At 39.0% G+C, this 20696-nt stretch overlaps 1 protein-coding gene across 6 annotated transcripts in view; it reads right to left on the reverse strand.

Moving 5' to 3' along the window:
* PCDH9 (protocadherin 9) overlaps positions 1–13345 on the reverse strand; it is an 892769-nt gene extending 879424 nt beyond the window's left edge. For 3 of the 6 annotated variants that reach the window (XM_034665277.1, XM_034665276.1, XM_034665278.1), the window contains exons 1-2: positions 12750–13344; positions 8369–11539 (exon numbers count right to left, since the gene is read on the reverse strand). In XM_034665277.1, coding sequence (XP_034521168.1) covers positions 8369–11404 — 3036 coding nt within the window. In that variant the 5' untranslated portion in view covers positions 11405–11539; positions 12750–13344. Of the gene's footprint in view, positions 1–2418; positions 2481–8368; positions 11540–12749 lie in introns of all 6 variants that reach the window. The other 3 variants (XM_034665279.1, XM_002913049.4, XM_034665280.1) reach the window with 3 other exon arrangements.
* Positions 13346–20696: the final 7351 nt, after the last annotated feature.

Genomic DNA, 20696 nt, shown 5'->3' on the forward strand with positions numbered 1-20696 from the left:
GCTATCACACAGAGGCACAGATTGGTTGCATCCTCCGCATCCAAAAAAGCACCAGTATTTTTTTTCCCCCAAAGAAAAGATCTACTATGGAACTACTGTCAGCAGAAGACATTTTCTTCCTATAAAAGATATGGTTTCATTTTATATATCCTTCTGTGTTTCCATTCTTCTCCATACTGAGGTTTGTTTAATGAGGAAAAAACCTCATTTCACTGAATTGCGGTTGCTATTGTCTTGCACAAAAACTGTTTTGTTTTAAAAATCAATCATCTATGATGATTCTCAGCAAGTCCACTGTACCTACTGTGGACTGCACACGGATTATATGCTCTTTCTAGTAGGAAAGATGTAGGAGTTGTAAAATCTTTTAAAAATATGCATGGCTATTTCCACTGATTTATATCTAACAGGGCCAAAGACATTAAGTATTAAAGAACTGCAAGGCATTTTACTGAACACTGTCATGAAGGTAAGTATATTGAAATGCACGTATGTCTGGAATGAGATGCTGTGCTACAAATACACACTATTTACAAATGGAGCAAAGATGAATTCTAAAAATACAGCTTGAGAAATGTTTCAATATCAATTCCTATGAGGATCAAAGCACTCACTTAGTAGCCAGCCCTCTTCATTATGGTAATGCCGTAGCTGCATAGACACCTAGGGTTTTAATCTGATTTACGTTTAGAGGAGAATCTACACACACAATTGAGAGCTTCTTCTCAGGCAGAGTTGCAAGCCCGATCACAGGCATCGGAGGTCCTGAAGGTAAGTGTGAGCAGGCCTGCACTGTCCACTTGGAATCACTTAAGAGTCATCAGAAAGCAAATCTGTCTATTCTAAGGCATGCGCTTGGGATTTTTAGTCTTTCAGACACTTCCAATGTTTCTGCATTTGGAAAAAAAAATAGGCAAGACTAATTCTCTAGGCAATAAATCACTCTACTGTGGAGGGAAATGTGTTAGCTAGTTGTATTACAAAGCCTTTACTTCATATTTAATAGGCACCTGCAATACCAGCATTATACAAAGCTCTCTACTTTGCAAATCTTTAAAACCCCACTTAATTTTCAGCACTGATTTCCTGCAATCTAAGAGCTTATGAAGGGTTCACTGTGTTCATACAGATCTATGCAAAATGTGCCAGAACTTCCCTGTCTGTGATGGCATTCATTTGGAGGTGAATCCCAAATATCTATCACTGGCATGCTTATTTCCGACCAAAATAAATATTCTTAGAATGAAAGCTGAAGATTAGGAGGACAAAAGGGAGGCAAAGTAACCAGCACTGGGAGAGATACACGCAAATATCAGCTCAATGACAATTCTTCATACCACTTACAATTGAAGCTTAAAGACCCAAATACTTTGCAATCCATTAGTTTCTCAATATCCTGGAAGGGATTAGAGTATTTCTTAATCAACTGCTAACAGACTGAAAAAAGCCAGAGACTGGATATTCACAAGCAGTGTAATACTAAAAGGCAGAGATGGCCAGATAGGAAGACAAGCAATGGGAGAATGTTAAAAGATAATATGCAAACATGGTAAAATCCACCAAATTTCCATCTCCCTGCCGCCCATATAGTTTTAAAAATCTGTATAAAGTAATGAGTGGTGAGACTGTAGTAGACTTCTTTTAAGAAAAGGTAAGTTAAAAAAAAGAAAAAAGAAAAAGAAAGAAAGAAAGAAAGAAAGAAAGAAAGAAAGAAAGAAAGAAAGAAAGAAAGAAAAAGAAAATTTCACCTGTTTTCTCAAGGAATTCCAGAATAACAAGTGTAAAATGACTAGAAAGAATTAGTCAAATATGTCTCAAAGATGGTGCTTATAACCCCACCACCCCCAGCTGTACGGGTGGTCCCAAGCCCATCATTTTAAATGTGACATGTGCTGATGGCGCTGTAATCAATCAGACTGTTAAAGATCAGGGGAAGTATTTTCACGTGCCACTTAAATAATAGATAAGTATGTAAAAACACATCCCTAATGAATGACTTCAAGTTCTGAATGCCTTAAAGTCATTTTATGGCTCGGAACATTCTACTAATTCTGCTACAATTCTTGTCTATAGGATACAAACTGTCTAGAGGAAAACAATGTGAGTGAAAGATTAAATATGGGTTGTTTTCCCAGCTTGTTCCTGCCATCATTCTTTACTGTTAAGGAAGGGTAGTTGTTTTACTTAGGAATTTCCATTTTAATCAATCTTGGCTTAGGGAAAAAAGAATATAAATCAAACCCAAAATGTCAATCATAGTAATATGTCTTTCTTGTTCTATGTTTCTGATGACTGACAACCCAATAGGTTTGTATCAAACAAAGGTAAAAAGCATGTGTTCCTTTCCAAATGAAATGTTTGACAGATTGAACAGCTACCTGAAATAACTGATGAAATCTTAAACAGCAGAGTCTTTACCTGAGAGATCTTCTTTCTAGATTTGGATTTTCCTCTGTGATCTGATGCAGATTTGGGGAGTCCTAAGTATTACAAAGGATGCATCACGTGAGTAACATTAGTTATTGAACTCCTATGCCTCCAGATACTGAAAACTTCAGAGTAAGCCCCTTGCTGACTCGCAGTCCCAAATTCTCACTAACATCTGGCCTGTGATTAGAGTCGTATTTCAAAAAAACAAAAAAACCGAACAAAAAGCAAAAACACAAAACAAAAAAAGAGCAAATTTTAGGGCCCTGGTATGTAAAATTCTGGAAAATATATTAAACATAAAGTCAGCTGTCAAGAAAGCCATAATTTAAAAATCTGTGTTAAATAATTCTTAGTTTCCAACTACGTTGACTATATACGATATTAACTGACTTGTTAATATTAGCAAGAGAGTAGTTTGAATAAAGGAGCTCCACCAAGAAAACCCTAAATTCAGAGAAGACACCACCCTAAATTCAGAGAATGCTTACTCCAGGGATTTTAAGTGAAAGTGGTAAATAATTCACCAAACTCAGTTTTGTTTTGGTCTGTAACAATACACAAGCTAAGAGTTCAACTCTGACAAAGTCAAACTGAGAAAGTACTAAAAAAAGCGCAGTGCAGTTGACATGGCCCCCGATCCTATAAACACGCAGTCTGGTACCGCTAGACCAACACGACCACCGCAGTTTTTAGCATTTGAGGGATTTCTGCATTCCTACCCAACCAAAAAACAATTGGAAATCAAAATATCTGAAAAACAAAATAAAACTGTGGAAACAGAGCTTCTGAGAAAATAATTTACAGGTCTCACTTTCATACCTCAGTACTGTCATGTAAGATAATATAATATGAAAAAATAACTCAGTAAGAGGCCATTTCTAATATTTTGGGCATAGTTTACACACATCTCATGTATGTCAACATGAAAAATGAAAGTTCAAGAGTCAAACTAATTCATAATTAGTTATGAGGAAATGTGATTTTAAGTTTGAGGTTTTTCATTAAATCTAAATTCTATTTGACTATTTCACATATATTTTAATTTGTGCTATCATGAGAAGATGCATTATAGCTTGAAATATTTAATAAGACTACCCATATACCATAAGACTATAACACATTATCACAAGTACAATACTTGCAAGGTAATTTTAATGATGCTAAAGCCTGTTCTGTGACACCATAAGGATGACTCATTTGAAACTAAGGGAACATCAGTTTAGAGTGTTTCTATATATAGAAATAATTGCAAAGTTTAGGAGATAATATTTTAACTGCAGAAATTGTTTTCTCTATGTTAACACATATTCAGTAATCAGAAGACACGTCCATGCTTAATACAGTGGCAACTTTTATTTTTACTCTGCTTAAGGTTATTAGCAATGAACATTAAAGTGCACCTTGAATTTTATAGCTTGGCTGTATCAAGTTGAAAAAAAATCAAGTATTTGTCTCACAAATCCAAGAGGAAAGGTAGCCAGTTTGAATAGATGGCTCATCCTCACTTCGAATTCCTAAATCAATCCAAAGGGTCTGGGTATCCTTTGCCTCGTAACTCATTTCATGATCATAGGGCACTTAGCCAAAGGGAAGGAGTAGAAATAAAAATTGCAACTGACAGCACTTTAAATATAATTTGCATTTGGGGGAGCAATTTTTCTCCACATGCCACCCATGTTCAACTGTCAACAGTAGACTGCAAAATTTAGTCAAGTACCTGAATGTTTTTTACTAGCCTCACATTAGTTAAGATTTGTTCCCTTCATTCTCAATTGAATTTTTTCACCCCCCTAAATAGCAATTCTATGACTGCCTCACACATTTTACATGACATAGCATTTTAGTGGTTGTAGTGGGATTCCTCAAAAATGAAAAGTAATCATAAACGTAGTATAGTATCTCTAAATGATTGGGACTAGAAGCAACTCCCTTTACACAGTACAAGTACATGTATACACTTGAGTATAGCATGCATACACATTTTCAATGTCTAATTTCTTCAGTATATACACAGATGTATATATGAGCCAACACTCTCAATTGTGAACAGTTAAAGTCAGGATGTTTAAACTCTAAACATTTCATTTAGAAAATTAAACACGACAGCTTACCCAGAACCAAACTCTAGTACAACTCTCACAGATTGTTTTATTACTGGAAGAAGTTGTCAAATGTAAATAGGTCACTTAAAAAAAATTTTTTTTTTCATTCATACCTTCACAAAAAGCACACTGGGGCCAAGAAAATTAATTCCCCAAATGCTGTCAACTGGGTTGGGAAATAGCAATAAACAGCTTACTGGAAAGCCCCTCCAGCTACAATAAAAAGGTTGTCAATAAGCGAGCTGAGAGCTGGGCCCTGCACAAACAGGTACTCTGGAAATCTGAACAGGAAAGGAGCTGACGGTTCTGATTCCAGGGTGCTCAGGCAGTGGTTCTCAAAGTATGGTCCCTGGACTAGCAACATCATCGTGGCCTAGGATCTTGTCGGCAATGTAAATTTTCGGTGCCATCGGGGCCAACCCAATGGCACCGAATCAGAACCTCTGGGAGGGGGCTCCAACAACCCCTGTTTTAAGAAACCCTCCAGGTGATTCTGAGACACCCTAAAATTTGAAAACTTAATATCACACTTTATAAAAATCACATCCATTAAGAATATAGTTTCCTTTTAGAAAAATATACCAGTGAGCTTTATCACTTAAAGCCCTACTGGAATTGGTTATGTTGTCATCCTCTTAACCCTGTAACAGTAAACTCTGCTTCTTTGTGAATAAATATCAAGACATGACCTCACTTTTTTTTTTTTTTAAAGGGACATTTCACTCAATCTGTGAATGCTAAGGGTACTTCCAAAAATTCATGCGAAATAATTCGTGGAAAATCCAGTGACCGATTTGCTATATTCAAGGAAAATGAAAGCTTAGTGAAATAGAGTGGATGAGGAATGTGGTTTCCAATGTTCTCTGCAGGGTCACACAAGGCAAAACAGCAGGGGAATAGAAGACAAAATAAGAACCAACGCACTGTAAGCAAACTCACGGTGTAAGAGTCAGACATTATGTTTTCATTGTATAGATGATACAAATTAATGATATTTAAATCTGGTAACCCTTTACTCAAGTCTTGCATTTTACTCACACATCACCTAGCACCATTAAGTGAAAGGTATTCCTGTTAACCGCAATCTGTGCCCACTCAACTAAAAATCTTCACAGATTATATGTTTATAAATTCCTTTTGAAAGCCTTTGTTGTAATAAACCCTACTTTTCAAAATCGTGTAGCTTCAGGAGCACATTTTGTATAAAAGCCACTAGTTGAAGTGAAGGAGCTAAAAAAAGAATTTTTATTTTAGCTTAACTAGAACATCTTCAGATAACACTCATGTGGTTCAGTTAAAAAAGGAAAACTAAAAGGATAGTATATAATTTGTGTTCTTCATTCATAGAAAATATGCCTCTTTTATACCAAAATCGTACATCTTGCTATCACCATCACTTCTCCTTACTTCCAATATCCCTTTTCTCCAACACTGCAATTTTTCTTTCTCAGCATGAAAACTTCTAAGAGGTATAAGCAAAGCCATTTCAATAGCTCTTTATCATAATGGTGAATTACAGCTATGTCTGAACATCAAAATGCCTACAGCGAGAACTGCACAGTGACACATGGTCTCAAGGAATGTCTAAAATGCACTTTAGTTCCAGTTAGAGAATTAGTCAGCATCCTATTTTAAAGATTACATCATACAAATATTCTTATGACTAAGCCTCAACAAAGTCTCTTTTCCATAATTTGCTGAAATGCACTTAACATTTATGTCACTGTACTACATATAGTTTCAACTCTTGCGGAGAAGTCAGAAAAAGTGGGCCTGTACGTCAATGCAATGAACACCGCGTTACATCAAAAGAAAGATGATGTCGGAAGAATGTCAGTGTCTTCCTTTGGAAAACAAATTTCAGAATTTATGGAAGAGTTTCAATCATGTTAGGTTTTTCCAAGATATTATGCAAATCACAAAATCTCGGTATATTGTGAGTGACCTTCACATTAAAAGTAAAGTTCTTAAAAAGCCATTTTCTTTCTTTTCATTAACAACAACTTCACATTTGGCTTCATAAATTACTTTACGTGATTAAGAATTTACCAACTTTTATAAACCTTTACTAAGCTCGGAACTTTTCTACGTTTTAAAACACCAAGCTCTCTATGAAGCTGAGTAAGTTAACATAAAAATGCGTCCTTCCAACTTGAACTTCTGTCGAATAACTTCATATTCTCCTCAAGAATTTCTATAGGGACTTATTTTAATTCCTTTCATTCTGTGCATTCGAGCTCTAAGTATGTGTACTTCTAGAATGCTCTAGGTATCTAATCTTTTACTTTAAAAAGTGGAGACTGCAGTTGAATAATCATAAGCATTATGCTTACTGTTCTGGGAATATCTATGTGATTCACTGTCAAAATTATTTTTATGAATATCTTATTATCACCAAACCTTAAAGTCATTCCAGAGCAATAAACACTAGATTATAAGAGGGAAATAGAGTTTCAGTAAAACATTCTACCTCACCCCACACCCACATAACAAAGGAAAAACTCTTGAGTTTTCAAACACGAATCAACAACTGTCAATACTATCCTGTAAATTTATTTTGCTTTCCTTGATTTTCTGAAATCTGTATATTCCTTGTTTTCAACAAATTCAGATGGGCCATTACCATGGGTGGACTCAATACCAACAAGGCAAGCACTTGGATTGCAAAATCCTAGAAAGTTGGTGTGGTGAGAGCTAATCGCAAAAGAGCAAGCAGATGAATTTAAATGCTAGTTGCTCCAGAGCAACTATCATTAAATAAAAGGTATCTTTGGCTGTAGCACCAGCTTGATCCTTCCCTCCCCCCTTTCCTTGCTACTGCGGGATTGGCACCTGGCCAGCACCAGCGACATGATACCCTAGTGCCATCTACAGGCTGTTACTGACACCCAAATTTCAGGGCAATAGACAAGCACCAGTGAAATAAATTAGACAGCGCTGCATTTAAATCTTTATTAACAAGGAATTATTAGACCTAAGAAAAACTAATTCTGGATTTGGTTGAAATATGAGTTTCTCAGCCTCTTAATCCCTCTTCATATGGCATATTTCACAGTTTAAAATGAGTTATGACAGATCACTTATGCATTACTAAGATGGGAGAATATTTACAAGGGATTAATTATTTTCTGTATAAATTGGTTATATCAGGGAGAAAGCATTCCTTATTTTTTTTTTCTTGAAAGAGTACTTTGGCCATTATGGACAATTTGCCAACCTTTCTATTCAATACCCAATTTACTATATTACAATGAAATAATCTGAAATCAAAGAGAAAGCTTCCTATATGGCTTCGTTGCAATCTATCGACAATCATGTGCTTCACAGCTGATGTGCATTTAATAATCTACTATCTTGTTTAGAGACTAAAAAAAAATTAACCCCTTTAGCAACCACAGCTCCAAAATAATTACAGTCAGACCTTCAAACGTCATTTAAAACTTGGGATTTGAAGGTGACTTTTTAGATCAAAAGGTAACGTGAAAATCTTGAAGCAGTCAATTTGGAAACCCCAGGAGCAGAATTTGGCATATCAGGACAGGTTTTCTTCTTCAGCAAACATTATCTTGGGACATTTTTGGAATTACTTCCTCTTTTCATCTTTTGCCATTTGAAGGAAACTGGGAGGTTAAATAATTCTCAGAACTCAGAAATTTCAAAGCTGTTCTAAAAATTCTTGACTGAGCCCCAGAGGAACAGAAAAGGGGTCAAGTTTTTTTTCCCTCTTTAAAACTAAGCTAAAGTTAGACCAAAACAATAGACACACTGGCACGTTAATACTGGTTGACTGGGCACTTGTATGCAGTACTTATAGACCAGTAAAAGTGCTCGTTTACCTGTCTGGTGTGTAAGGGGCCCTTTGTCTTGAAGCCTCCTTGGGAACTGCACTCTGAGGCACTGAAGTGATCTGAACTAGTGGAAGAGCGTTTGGAAAGGGTGTCACAACCCCCGACAAAGGTGTTGTCCAAAGGGAGTTCCTGAATCACATGATGCTTTTTCACGGAAACTGGAGTGTCTGGTTTAAGATGAAAAGCAGGCTGTGGAGAAGCAGATTTGTAGTGCTTGGCCAGATCAGGGCTGTTAGGCTTGAAGGTTGTTGGAGGGGCCGGGCCCCAGTCAAATCTTCCTATACTTTGCTCCTCCAGCTCAGCCGGCAGGCTTATGGTCCCATTGATAGGTTCGTGAACCGCATCATCGGGCTTGGACTCTTCAATTGTAACAAAGTTCAAAAGAGAGCTCTTGGGAGACTTTCTTTTCTTCCTTTTCTTTTTCTTGTTTTGTTTGTTCTCCTGGTTCGGGGACATCCATTCAGCACCTTGCTTGCTCCTCTGAGCTGCTTTGAACCTGGATGCATGGCGACAGCGCACCAGGACGGTGACAAAGATCACGACGATGACCACCATGGCACCCGCGACGATGGCGATCATGATGGTGAGATAGTCCTCGTTTTGATAGGGTTGACTACTGTCCCCTATGTTCCTGTCCAGTGGGGTCTCCATAGTCCTGCGAATCAAGTCATAGATATAGGAGGCATTCCCAGCAGTGTCGTTAACGTAGAGAAAAACAAGCACGAGCGTGTGCAGAGACTTCGGGTATCCCAGGTCACTTATGTTGACCACCAAACGGTGCAAGCCCACATCAGTAGGTGCCGGTTTTTCTTCCAGAGTAATGTTACCTGTTACTGGATCGATCCGAAACAAGCCTTTGTTGTTTCCACTCACAATTGTATACTTCAGTTCCGCGTTCATCCCGGTGTCGATATCCACTGCAAAAACTTCCGCTACCACAGAGCCAGGAATGGCCGAGAGGGGCACCAACTTAAAAGAAGTGTTGGAAGGTGGAGAAATGACAACTGGGCTATTGTCATTGACATCCATGACATTGATAGTGACTTTTGCAGTAGAGGAGCGGGGTGGTTGTCCCCCATCGGTGGCTTTGACATCAAAAGTGTAGGAACTCTGCTGCTCTCTATCAAATGAGACATTTGACTTTATGACTCCAGAATAGGGATCCAACACAAAATTATCATTGTCATTTAGAATGGAAAGAGTCACAGCTTTATTCTCTCCAGCATCTGCATCTGTCACTGTGATTACCCCCACAGTACTATACTTTGGCAGATTCTCAGACACAAAAAACTGAAAATGATTATGAGTAAACTTGGGGCTGTTGTCATTCTCATCCAGAACAGTAACTATCACAGCCGCTTGGCTTTGGAGGGGAGGGGTCCCATTGTCCCTGGCAGTTACTGTAAAAATGAATCGTTCTTGTTCTTCTCTGTCAAAGACTCTGGAGGCTGTCAAAACTCCTGTCTTTCGGTCCAGATCAAAGAAGGAGGCATTCGGCCCAAGCTGATAAACAATGTCCGCATTTTTCCCACTGTCTTCATCTGTGGCACTAATAGTTGTTAAGTATAACCCACGTCGGTTGTTTTCAGAAACTGACAGCTCAATTACAGGCTGGTTGAAAATTGGTGGGTTGTCATTTTCGTCCTCAAGCTTAACCCTTACCAGGGCAGTCTGATTTAAACTGGGCTTCCCAGAATCAGAGGCAACAATTTTAAAGCTGAATTCTTTGGTGCCCTCATAGTCCAACAAAGAGGAGGTCTCTAACAAATATTGGTTGTCGTACACTGCCTTCAAATGAAATGGGACCTCTCTTTCAATAAAACAGATCACTTTGCCGTTCACATCTGTGTCCTTATCTGAAACTGTAATTAGGGCAATCTTTGTATTGACAGGATCTTTCTCAGATAAATACACTGTGCCATTGATGGGACTTATAATGTACCTGAGGTCTATGTTAGGAGCGTTATCATTTACATCAGTGACATTGATGGTAACCGTTGCTCGAGCGGGTGTGGAGCTGCCATCACTAGCCAGCACTGTCACCTTGTGAATGGCTGTCTCCTCGCGATCTAAGGACCTCTGAACTGTAATCAGCCCAGTAGTATTATTTAAAGCAAAGAGTCTTTTGGTTGCAGGGGCGACCTGGGCACCAAAAATGTACCGGATTTCAGCATTACTGCCTATATCTGCATCAGTGGCATGGAGCTGAATTACAGAGGTGCCTATAGGAGCATTCTCTGGAATGTGCACCTCCACTTGACCCTCTTTAAACACTGGCCTGTTGTCATTTACATCACTTACTGTGACCTGTAGTATGGCAGTGCTGGATTTCTGTGGAGTGCCTCCATCCTCTACTTTGATTTTCATCACATAGGTATCTTTCTGTTCTCTGTCCAAGTTTTGCTGAACAATCAATTGTGGCCACTTCTCTCCCTCCGGAGTTTCCACGATATCCAGTCCAAAAACACTCTGCCCATTTAGCAATTCATAATGCTGTACACCATTGAAGCCTGTGTCAGGATCTGTTGCTGATGGAATTGGAAAGCGGCTGTTGATCAAAGTGTTTTCTGGAATGGAAATATTGATGACAGGAGATGGAAACATGGGGGCATTATCATTGGTATCCTTGACAATTATTTTTATTTTGATCAGCCTGAAAAAGTCATTGGGGAGGATCACTACCTCAAGTTCAAAGAAACACTCATTTTCCTCAGCGTAAGAGGCTCCGGCACAGAGTTTTTCTCTGTCTATTCTGTTGGAGGTTGTGAAAATTTCCCCAGTGCTACTGGACACTTTCACCAAAGGGGCATCCCCAGCTTTAGAAACCAGTCTGTAGACAAGGCTGGCACTGGTCCCTGTGGCAGCATTGATGTGAGAAATGTTCAGATCCTTTGGTATGTTTCCTATGGGCACATTTTCAGGCAATTCCTCTCTAATAGTGTAAATAAGTTCTTGAGCTATTGCGGAATCCAGCCTTAAACAGGCAATCAGAGCAGCCAACAGGTAAAAATCCCTCAGGTCCATGATAATGTATTTATTTTCTTTTCCCGGATTTCAGGGTTTAAAGGTTTCCACTGAGGAATGATGCACGAATTGCAAGAGGAAGCGTGCATGGACTGGAGGATGCATTACATCTCATCGCTTATTTGGAGACAGCCACTGTCAACACAATCGTATAGACAATATTATTCTTCAGTAAACACAAACACACAGTCATGAAACATCACAACACATTTTCCACTGCATATTAGTAAACATGGCAGTTGCTCTGCCACTGTTTGCAAGTTAACTCTGTGGAGGAAAACACTAAATATCTACTGCTTGTTGCATTTCCCAGAGAAAATCAAATTCATCTACTTTTGAATTAAGGACAGCTGCTATTTTTACCTGTGTTCACCCACACTGTTTTTCAGGACACTGTTTAATTCAAAACGTGCATTCTTGCCTTCTCCTCTTCCCCTCCCCCTGTCTTATCCGCCTCCTGGCTTCTAACCCACCTCCCTTAGTTTTTTTAGTTGCAAGTGAAAAACACTAAGTATTTAGCTATGGTTCCTGCTAATTGCTTTGTCACATGTCAAATGTGATGTTTTCTTCTCTGCTACACTGAGTCATCTCTTTCGTCTAAAAAGACTATCTTTTTCTTTCCTCCCAGTTCTTCAACTGCCTTCTAATCCAGTCTTACTAGGAAACAAGCATCCGGACATGCTGCTGCAGCATCAGAAGCAGTAGTCACCGGCCACTACATATCCTCATTGCCTAGAAGCACAATACCAAGACTTCAAATTTCCTGCCCAGACCTTGCTCTCATTTCTCCATATTGCCAAATTCTCCCCATTTGGATTAAGAAACACACTAAAACTTTTAAAAATGTATAAAACAGGATTCCTTATCCTAGATGTGGAAGAGAGTGTTGAGATGTAAGTGAAACGCAGCTAACATTTCCATGTACCAGCACAATATTTTCTACTGAGCATTAAAGAGAGGAAAAAATGCAGTTTCTTAACCCTCATCCCTGGTTATAATATTAGTAACATCTGCCACACATAAATACTGCAACCCAATAACGCAGGTAAAAAGGCTTCTGCTTAGATGCTTCCCTAACTGCAATTTAAATGAGTGCAAGCCTCAGACAGCTACCTACTTGAGTAGAACTGGTCAGTTCCCAGGCTCTAATCTTATCTGCATTAGGCTGCACGGTAGCTGATGCCCACGATTAGTTCCAGCAGAGTGATGCAGGTAGGGATGCAGATACAGCCTAGTAGGTGAGCTCTGCCCCAACCGTCTACCCAATTACAAATATCCCTCGTCCACACTGAGGACATATCTAAACACAAAATTTACAATTGTGCATGCGAAACTTTACACTTACGTTAGTTGCCTCAACCTTTCCCCTTTCCCGGTATGCTGCAGTTAGGAATGATTTGTTCCAACACATAGAAAGCCATGCATCTGGTAGCACCAGTTTGGGGAGAAATCAAAAGCAGCAAAACGTTTCCTCCTTGTAAAATGTGTTGCTTCGGGCTGGCAAATTAGCAACTCCAGAGAACAAATTCACAGATTTGTCGTTAGTCATTCTCTCCACATTTCGTCTCTATTACCCACGGGGTCTGGGCTCTTCTGGTATTTAACACACACACACACAACATCCAGTTGCACTTCTTCAGCTCTGGGGTATTTTCCACAGCATCAAGCATACCATTTCCCTCCGATGTCAATTCTGCTTAAGTCTCTAACTTCTTGTAGGAAACGTCAGAGTTGAGGTGATGGTGATTCTCTGGCTGCTCTCCGGGATGACAGTTGCCTGAAAAATTCCTAATCGGTTATCTCTTTCGTGCTTCAGAGACTCTGAGGCGCTCCTTCCTGTCTCGCATGCTCTCCCTCTCTCCCTTCTCTTCTGCCCCTCTCTCCTTCTCCTCTGCCCCTCTCTCCTTCTCCCTCTCCTCTCTCCTCTCTGAACTGAATTTCTTGATATAACTCTCAATAAGCCCAGAGGGAGGGCGTGACTGCCCGAGCCCCGCCCCCAGCCCCTGATTGGCCCGCATCTTGCGGTGCGGGCGGCCGCAGCTGGGCGCGAGGGAGGGGGCGAGGAACAAGGCACTGACTGTCTCCCAGCCTCCCCTCCTCAGCGCCCCCTCGGCAGACGCGAAAACCCGGAGAACCGATCCTGGCCCCGGGAGAGCCGGGTTCCAGGAGGCGCACTGAGCATGCCCAGCAGGATCCGGCCCGGGAGGAAAATGCCGGTGCTCTCCAGGCCCGCGCGGCTGCAGCTCTCATGCCCGGCGAGCCAGGCTGGGGGGTTGCTCTGTGCCGCGCCGGGCAGAGAACGGCGGAGCACCGGTGGTGGGACGACCCGGGGCGGTGCGGGAGGCTGGCGGGGAGCGCAGGCAAGGATCCGGGGAGCCTCCCGCACCGCGGTGGGCGGACGGGGGACGCCGAGACGGCTCATCTCCGGGCGCACATTTCGCACTTGTCTTTAGTAAATGGAGGGGCCAAAATGCAAAGAAGGGAAAGAGTCAACCCAGGGTACAAGGCACGATACACACTGTCACCCCCTCGGGAGGGAGCGCGGGCCAACAGCTCTCCGGAGAGCCTTAAACAGACAACATGCCCAGCACCGCAACTAGAGGCTTTTGCTGGCAGGAACACTGGCAAGAAGGGCAGAGAGGGCGGAGAGCGAAAGGTCGGGACAGGATATTTGAATCTCAATCAAAACCGGAAAGAAAATTAATTTGAGCACTTCCTAGAAGCAGGGTGACGGAAGCTGCCGGGGGAAAGGGAAAGTGGCAACCTCTGGGAACTCCCTTGATCAGCCCTAGGCCAGTCTGGCGTGCGGTGTGGAGTCTCATCTCGGAGAACAGCACGGGCCACGGCGGCCGATCTTAGCTGTCCTTGCACTTCGGCTCCCGCGGTGGCCAGAAACCTGGGAACCCGAGCTCGCTCGGTCGCGCGGCGGCTGCGGCAAAACCGGCTTCCAGCTCACCCAACTGCAAACTTGGCATGCGAAAGGCTGGAAGGAGTCCCGTCCGGCTGCTCCCCAAACTGTAGAACGTTTCCTTTCCCTTTGCACTTCTGATTCCAACTTTACATGTCGTACTACTTGTCTTTCCCTGTGCCCTTCTGACCAGTTCGGTAGCATATCCTCACACGTTTCTCATTTTCATACAAGAGCTGAATGGAATGATTCCCGAAAGGATTAGCTTTATTCCCTAAGTATTAGCCCCAAAGCACTGTTTTTGACTGATCTTCTAAAATTATAAAACCACGAAAATTCGTGTAAGGGGCTATGCCTACAATACCAGATACCTAAGTTTGAGGCATTAATAACAGTTCACTTGGAACGCACAAAAAATATTTTTGAATGACCTACAAAGGTTGTCTGAGAAGGTCTTAACGCCTGATTGAGTAACTTGTTCTAACTTACACGGCGGATAAAGAGCATTTATTTTAAACCTCCGTGTTCCATATTCTGTACTGGGCTGTAGACGCATTAAAGCTCTTCACATAGTTACGTACTATGATGGCATGTTTAGGAGATACCTTTTGTTTTTTAGTACAATTTTTTTTTCAATCGGAACAACTTATTTTTAGATATTTAAGTTAAAAAAAAAAAACACTAAGCCTACCAAACTTAGGTATCGTATATAATTCCTTTTTTTTTTAACCACCCACCCATGTGGCATTACAATTTCCCCTCATCTATGAAAATATAAGCTCCTTTTATTCAAACTTCTCCGGTGCATATTCACAGTAAAAGTGCAGTGCCTAAAAGCCCACTGTAAAATACGCTGATCCCTTAGATGTAAAATACAAAACCAGTTTCTTGCAAGCAATAGGTCGATATTGTTTTTAAATAGCCTAACAACTCTTATAATAGTATTTTGTAGGATTAGAATACACAAATTTAATAAAAAGGGCTGCTTAAGTATCTAACAATAAAAAAAATATTACCTGATACAATGTGAATTAAAGGAGTTCTTTTATCAGTGATGATTATTTTGCCATCCACAAAATCTAAAGTTAAAGCTAGTGTATTATTCCAATCGTCACCTACTTTATGCTTTGGACTAGTTTAATATAAATGAACCATCACCCTAATACATTTATAATAAACAACAGCACAGCCATTTTCCAGCTCATTTCATAAGTATCATGCTATCTCACATTCTTATTCTAATCATACTGTAGTCATTTCAAAGTTCTGTTGTAATCGCAACACATAGCTTAGCAATAATTATTTAACCTTATTACCAAGCGTAATTGTTTCTGTTTGCTAAGGGAGAGCTTGACTTGTAGTCAGAACCCATTATTATCCTATGCTCATAGAGGAAATCTTAGAACACAGATGAAGGTTAGGGAAGAGAAAAAATCATCACATGATTAAATTTATGACCATGAGACTCCAATTAGTGGAACTTACAGGTCAAAGCCCCCAAAAAGAAGTACTTCTAGATTATTTTCGAAGGAAATTGTATACAGAAATAGAGCTGACTTTGGTGCACCCTATTTTGTGTTTATTTAGCATTTCTAAATTATTGAGATTCTTTAACCGTACCAGCTCTTAAAGCCAGAATTACTGAAGCTTATTGTTTGCCCTATTATATTTCAACTTATAAACTATAGAGTGAGAACTACAATTAGAGATCTCATTAATATTCCAGGAAAAAAATAACTTGAGGCTTCTGCCCAAAACACTATGTAGAACATGTGCATAATGCAAGCTGCTCACTAATCCACCTCTATTTCAAAAGTTGTGTCTGCAGAATTATGAATTTGGGAAGCAGTTATTTTAGTTTTTGTAGGGGAATATGTTGTTTTACTGCATTTTAGTCATTTTCCTTAGTGAATTTAATAAAATATTAGATTTCCAGTTATGACTTCTAATACAGAGCTTTCAATATGTATTCTAGACTTCCAGTTAGATCTCTTTAACCCTTATCCATCTTTGTCAATGCATGTGCTCTACAGCCAGGAATTATGAAGTTCTCGCCTGTGTTGTACCTGATTAGGACCTTAGGAATTATGTCGTCTGGGCTGTAGTAAAATTGCCTTTGGTGTTCTCTGCGTGTTATATAAGTCATGGGACACTTGTGAAGCTAAGTCACCTTCAGCCAGCAGACTGAAAACTAAAATGCTATTAGAGATTTCTATAGAGACAGATGTCAAGTTAAAATGTTTATATATCAAAAATTTAATGCTGCTCGGTTTATGTATATTAACCAAAGTTTCCTTGTAATGGCATTTAATAACCGAAATTATGACCTTGTTTAATTGGATTTTCATCTGATTTTCTACTTATCATCCAGCATTTTAAAATTACTTTTCACTCAGATTCCAAAGGCTTTTTAAAAAACACATTTTATATAAGAGATAGACTGTGGTATTTGGAATGATCAAATGACCTCAAGGATTTCAAGACTAAAATTTTCATCTCTAATATATTAATTGTATATTGTATTCAAAGTTAAAAATTAAATTAAAAAATACTTCCATGCCCTATACTTCTGAAGTTCCTTTAATCCATATAGCTTATTGTGTCTAAGGACATTAATCAATCACAGGGGCTCTGACGTCATAGCACGTAGGACTGTCCCCATTTCACAAAAGAGGCTGGACTACTGTAGTGTACTTCTGGGGGAAACTGTGTGAAGCATACTAAAGGTGATTCGTATTAGCACTGTTTAGAAAATGACAATGCAGAATTTTAACACCACAGAAAGAAAATTAACACCTTTTAAGGCTGTGCAAACTGGCAAAGTGTAGTAAGATTCTTGAATAATTCCTTTGCTTCACTATTAGCTCTTTCCTTTGAATACCCCCCCCCTTTTTTTCTTTTTCTTTAAGGAAAACCTAGTCCAAGGTAATCAAATCACAAAGGAAAGCAGGTGACAAGAAGCTTCATTCTGTTTGAATGACTGAACTAAATTTATCCCAATTTGCTGTATTTTTATGACTGACAACGATTACAGATGTCAGGTTTGTATCTCTAACGTTATTACAATATTAACTGACATCTTCCAGTGCAACTATTTTATCATGATTACTATATAAAGGAAATACTGAATTTTCAAATTTCGTTATTGGTTATTTAAGACTTAGGGTTATATACAGACATAACAAAGCTGTCATCAGAGGTATACAGGTAATCACTCAAGAAAACATGAAAAAGGGGTGTTAAGATTGCAAAGAGAGAATATATGCTTAACTTTAATTTGATCACTTTAAAGTCATGTTATTCCAANAAAAAAAAAAAAATAAAGTCATGTTATTCCAAGTGAAATAGAACATACAAAAACTTCCTATTTCCTGTGTATGACATTTTTGTGGGTAAAAAGTCTTAGACTATCAACTATGATCTATTCAATTCATATTTAAATCAATGTCCAAAGATGCAAAAATAGCGTGCATATTTGGAAGCACCTCTGTTTACACTTAAAAATAGAGATCGAAAAATGTTCAAGACAAAAACATATTTCAAGCACAACAGCATCTGCCCAAGGATAACTGGGAAAATGATTTTCTTGAATATTAGGACTTTGTCAAGTTAAAATACAGTACAAGTTTTTAATTCTCTCAGTACTTTCTCAGTAAGAGTATGTTGTTGAAAACAGAACTTCATATTACGTGTAACATCATTCTAGTAACTCATTCTATAGCCCCCCTCCCAAACTTCTTCATACCTATAATTTTTTCCTGTTTTTTTTTTTTAAGGACAAATTCATATGATATTCTTCTAAGAGCCCAATTTGTTACATAATGTGCACATAAATAGACTTAATATAGGGCAGGATGGATAAGCCTCGTTTTTCTTATAATCTCCTCTCAGGAACCAAATTCAACCCACAGTTCCCCCTAATTGAATTAGGATGAGTCAGGGAGACTATGCATATTCCATTGACTCCTGCAGCCCTGGCTTAACTCAGTATCACTGATAAGACCCAAGTAATAGATATAAGGATTGCTCAGCCTTTAAAAGATACTGCTATGCTTCGACTGGGACTTAAGTCAATACCACTCTGCCTACAAAAATTGTGTGTATACACATAATTCTTTAATTTCTTCTTAAATGAAAAACTGATTCTGTAGTGTATACTAATACACTCCTTTGAAAGGTTCTAAAATGCACATCATCTTTTCAATCCTATGCCTATGAATTTACTGTGCTCCAGCCATAAAAGATTGAGGCTCTTTTAATCCTTGCTGAAAATTCACCAAAGATACTTCTTGACTGTATAGAATGGGGTAGATCTGCTTTAAAGTAAGCCAGGACACATCATATGTGATTTACCTTTAAAAATAGTATGTTACAAGACACATTACGTGGAACTTGTAAGAAAGCCTAATTAAGAAAATTTTCTTTGGAAAAAATCACTTGTAAAAATATAACAAAAAGCAAGAAATGCCTCTTATAATTTCAAAAAGATCATAAACATTTATATCACAAAAATATTCAAGCAATGTATTGACTTTGGAGAGTAAAGAGCACCATGTTTGAGAGCAATGTTAGTGAATCTATGACCTAATTGCAAATTTATTTGTTAATTTCTGGGAATAACAACTATACCAAGAGAGGTATCTTCAACAGCTATGGTGAAGAGGTATAATGGGATTATTTTTCAGTAATATTTGTTTCTCACCATGGAACTAGACAGACTTTTTGGTATATTACAACAGATAAGTAGATCTTAACCACCAAGTGACACTTCATGTAAATACCACAATTAAGAAAGTATAAAATGAGAATTACATGAAATTGTTAAACTCATATGGGACAAATTGAGTGTCACTAATCTTCACTAGTTCATTCAAAAATCTATTTAAGAACCACGCTATACAAAAAGAATACCTACTAGACTTTCTAAAACCTCCTATATGCTCAGCACAGAAATATTCAAATGTCTGCATCTCAAGTGTAATTCAGCCGAGGCATACTAGCCTGTGAGTCCTTTCTACTTTGCCAACTATTCAGTTTCTCTCCTTTATATTTTATATTTAAAAAATTTTGCTTGTGACATTAATCTGAACAGTTCAAACACTTAGTAGTGAGTTCTTGATAATATTCATAAATAAATATGCCAGCAATCGAGTTGATTTTGATCTATCTTCATGTTAGTCCAGAACGTCCACTGAGTTTATTATTTCAAGCCTAATATTATACTAAAGTCAACTTAGTGATTTAAATAAGAATTAACCTGATTCTGTGTTTCTCAAACTTTAATATAGATATGAATTACCTATATATCTTGTTAAATAAAACACAGGTTCTGATACTTTAGTTTTGGGGTGAGAGCTGAAGTTGTGCATTTCTACTGAACTACTAGGCAATCCTGATATTGGTGTGTGGACCATAGTTTAAGTAGCAAGAACCTAAGAGGAATCTTAAGAAGTGTCGTGACCCACAGGAAAAAAAAAAAAGACAAAAACATTGGAAAAGGATTATACCTACCATTTTACCACACAGGGATTGTTACCAAGCGTTCTTTTGATGGAAATACTGCTCAGATATTTGAAGAATTTACACATTAGACATATTAACTTAAATTTTTTTTCCCTCAGAGATTGGGTATCTTGAGCTAAGTTTTAGTTTGACTTTGAACTGGCAGTGAGAAGGAAGCCTATTTGGAGAGCCTGGCAGTCTTCTGTGGGCAGAATGGGAGGGCTCAGACACTTTCTGAGCAACGTGAGAGCACCACGCCATTGACGAGTATAGAAGGTACCAACAAGGGGGTGATAAAACACATGTGTGGACACCTTATGGGTCATCTTCAATGCTCACAAGACTTCCTTTTTTGGAAATGTTTTTCCCCATGTTCCATCCCTATGGTCAGCAAAACAGCCATGTCCACACGGTGTGGACTCCTCCCGCCCTGCCAGAAGCTGATGGACCCACCCTGTTCTGCCAACTCTTGACATAGGAAGATATTAAATTCAAGACTGACCAGCAAACTCTGTCCCTAAAAAACCTGAGTCCAAAACAGTGATATTCCAAGATATAATCACTCTGAACTATGTATTCGGGAGGAATTAGAAGCAGTTTTTCATTACATAGGTCAGAAAACCAAAGGAAGGTTGCAGAAGGGAAGAAAATGCACAGAAAGAATCAGAGATGAGGATCCCTTATGGCAGAGAATTACCCGGTTCCAGTTCACTGTTGGTCTCCGGTCATATCCCGGCCACGGTGCGAGAGCTACACTTCAGAGTAGCTTTATGCGAACTATCACTTGCAACCAAGAATCCTAATGTAAGAATTCACCACAGCAACTCAGTAATGTTGCTTGACCCCACTCCTAACTTACCCACTGAAGGACTCATGAACTGA

Source organism: Ailuropoda melanoleuca, chromosome 7 (genome assembly GCF_002007445.2).
Source record: "Ailuropoda melanoleuca isolate Jingjing chromosome 7, ASM200744v2, whole genome shotgun sequence".
In the NCBI taxonomy this organism is placed as follows: domain Eukaryota; kingdom Metazoa; phylum Chordata; class Mammalia; order Carnivora; family Ursidae; genus Ailuropoda; species Ailuropoda melanoleuca.